General features: G+C 51.8%; 1 protein-coding gene across 1 annotated transcript in view; it reads left to right on the top strand.

The window, feature by feature from the left end:
- The first annotated feature begins 637 nt into the window (after nt 1-637).
- The window catches only part of IREB2 (iron responsive element binding protein 2), a 33,501-nt gene continuing 31,266 nt past the window's right edge, over nt 638-2,872 (top strand). Inside the window, exon 1 of the mRNA XM_089538567.1 lies at nt 638-741. Coding sequence (XP_089394693.1) covers nt 723-741 — 19 coding nt within the window. The 5' untranslated portion in view covers nt 638-722. The remainder of the gene's footprint in view (nt 742-2,872) is intronic.

Genomic DNA, 2,872 nt, shown 5'->3' with positions numbered 1-2,872 from the left:
CTTCTCAGAAAGCAGTGCTTCGCAAGTCAAACGCGGGGCTGCGTCCACACTGGGGAAATAAACCGGTTTGGTACCGCTTTAAGTCTTTGTCTGGCCCAAGGCTGTGGAATTCTGGGAGTTGAACTTTGTTGTTATATATATTCAGTACATTACAGTGTACATTTTGACTGTAACATATATACATGTAACATATATATATATATATATATATATATATTATATATGTGTGTGTGTACTATATGTTACATATACGTGTATATATATGGGGTCAAAAAACCTCCTACTGATGGGAAAAAAAGCTCTTTTTGAGTCATATTGATTTATATTTTATGGGGACATTTTTAAAGGAAGCTCCCGCTGAGAAGCGCCCTGAGAGCCTTTACAAAAGAAGGGCGTGATTTCAGCCTCTGACGTCTCGCGATAACTCCGCCCTCTTTTTCTCTCTTCAGGCCGCTATCTACGGTCCTTTGGGGGCAAACCTCGCGAGAGTTCGTCCCGCTTTCCTTTCTTGAGTCCGGCCCAACTCTCGCGAGAGTTGAAACGAACGGGGCTGAATGAGGGGAGGAGGGCTGGGCTATAGGGCAGCCTCTTCTCTTTGGTCTCGTTTGCTCTCGCGATGTTTCAGGTGAGGACTCCGCCCCCTTCGCAGAGAGTGGCTCCCAACCGAGCAGCGGACTCAGCGGCCGCTCAGTCAGTCAGTCTTCGCCGCCGGAGGAAGTGCCATGGACCGGGCCGGGAGAGGTCAGTCCAAGGGAGGCCTCCCTCTGGCCCTCCTCCTCCTGGGCCCTGAGCATGCAACGCTCCCCTCCATTTCCTCCCCACAAGCCTCCCCCTTCTCTCCCTGCTCCTCCATTATTCCTCCCTCAGGCCTCTCCTTATCAGCCCCTCTCTTCCCTCAAGCCTCCTCCCTCGGGACCCCTTCCCACAGGAAAGCCCCGCAGACCCCCTTCTTCTCCCCCCTCAGGCTTCTCCCTCTTCTAGTTGCCCCCATTGCTCCCCCTCCTCCTCCCTCGCCCTGCCATTTAACACTCCCCCCCAGCACTGGCCACTTCCATCGGATTTTCCCCCTTCATTTCCCTCCCTTAGGGACCCCTCCTCAGGACACCCCCCCTCTGACCCATCTTCATCCCCCACAGGACCCCCTTCCCACAGGGCTAACCGCCCCCCAGTCCCTTCTCACCATTATTCCTCCCTCAGATCCCCCCATCATCCCCTCCCTTGCCTCTATTATCCCCCTCCTCTTGCAGGCCTCCCGATCCCTTGGACCCCCCCCCCTTCATTTCCCTCTCTCAGGACCCCCTTCCCACAGGGCTACCCCCATCCTCAGTCCCTTCTATCTCTCTGACCCACCCTTCTTCCCCCCTCAGATCCCCCTTCATTCCCCCTCTCAGGCTTCTCCCTCTTCCAGTTGCCCCTTAGCATTGCCCTCCCCCCCCCCTTTGCCACTATTATTCCCTTTCCTTTCTCAAGACCCCTCCTCCCTGAATCCTTCCCTCAGATCCCCCCCTTATTTTCCTACCTCAGACCCCCCCTCTCTAATTCTCTCTCTCTCTCTGGCCCTCCATTATTCCTCCCTCAGGCCTCCCTCTATCACTCCCTCATCCCTCTCCCCTGTTATTCCCTCTCTTCCATCACGCCTCCCCCTCATTTCCTTCCTTCAGGCCTTCCCCTGATCCTTAGCACATTAACCACTTCCATCAGACCTCTCCTTGCCTCCCATCATCCCCCTCCCACACTTTTTAGGCCCTCTCCCCATCATCCCCTTCCCAGGCCTCCCTTTGGCCCTCTTAGCTTGTTCTCAGGCCTCCCTTCCTACTGGCATTGTCCCTCCCTCAGGCCTGCCTTCTTTGATCCTCCTCCTATCACTGGTTGCATCCACACTGGAGAAATAACCCAGTTTGGTACCACTTTAACTGCCCTGGCTCAAGGCTATGGCATTCTGGGAGTTGGAGTTTGTTGTGGGGTCCAGAGCGGAGCTTTGCTCCGCTCTGGACCCCACAACAAACTCCAACTCCCAGAATGCCATAGCCTTGAGCCAGATAGAGTTAAAGCGGTGCTAAACCAGGTTATTTCTCCAGTGTGGATGCAACCACAGGCTTGTCCCCTTCACTGGCTTCCCTGAGGCCTCACCTCTTTCTATTGGGCTCTCTCTTTCTCCCCTGTTACTCCTTCCTCAGATGCCCTCCTTTCTCCTCTGCTCCTTCCTCTCCCTGCCTTTGCCATCAGACTCACCTTCCTTCCATGCCTTCTCATTCTTTGCTCTATGAATGTTTGTGGTCATGGTGGTTAGTTGTACCAGTCTCTGTAACTGTCTGCTCCCCATCCAGTACCAGCAGTTACCCAACTGTCATCCTCTTTCCCTTCTCCAGTGCCATAGACACCTTGTTCCTAAAGATGGTGGTGGAGATGATGGTATTTGTCAGCCAGCTTTCTTGCCTTCCCTCCCATCATCCCCCTCCTCACATTCCTAGTAAATAGAAACATAGGTCTAATTCTTATTGAAGGGGAAGAATGGGGCTAAAGTTTTGTCATGGTTAGGCTAACTCTCAGGTAGGGCTACGTTTTGCCCTGTTGAAAGGGTCACTTAGCTGAATACTTTCCTCTGCATTTAAAGGGTTATTTACACATAGAAAAATATCACATCACAGAAGAGCCTAAGTCTTGTAACAGTCTTGTTTTCTGAATGCAGTTTCATTTCAAAACCTCTGGCTGTCATGAATATTCTCATTCTCTGTCTAGACAAAAGGAGGGTCTGTTGAACTTCTCTCCTTGTAGGAAATGAAAGAAATATTTGTCAAGTTCTTGTGGTAATGGACAGCTAAACCTCTGCCAGGGCTATACAACTTCATGCAGCAAGTGGAATGATTATTTT

This window comes from Sceloporus occidentalis, unplaced genomic scaffold (genome assembly GCF_023333645.1).
Source record: "Sceloporus occidentalis isolate IW3139 unplaced genomic scaffold, rSceOcc1.0.p SCAF_9, whole genome shotgun sequence".
Classification (NCBI taxonomy): Eukaryota; Metazoa; Chordata; class Lepidosauria; order Squamata; family Phrynosomatidae; genus Sceloporus; species Sceloporus occidentalis.
Note: the sequence above shows the minus strand (reverse complement) of the source record. Positions and strands in the feature narration are given on the sequence as shown.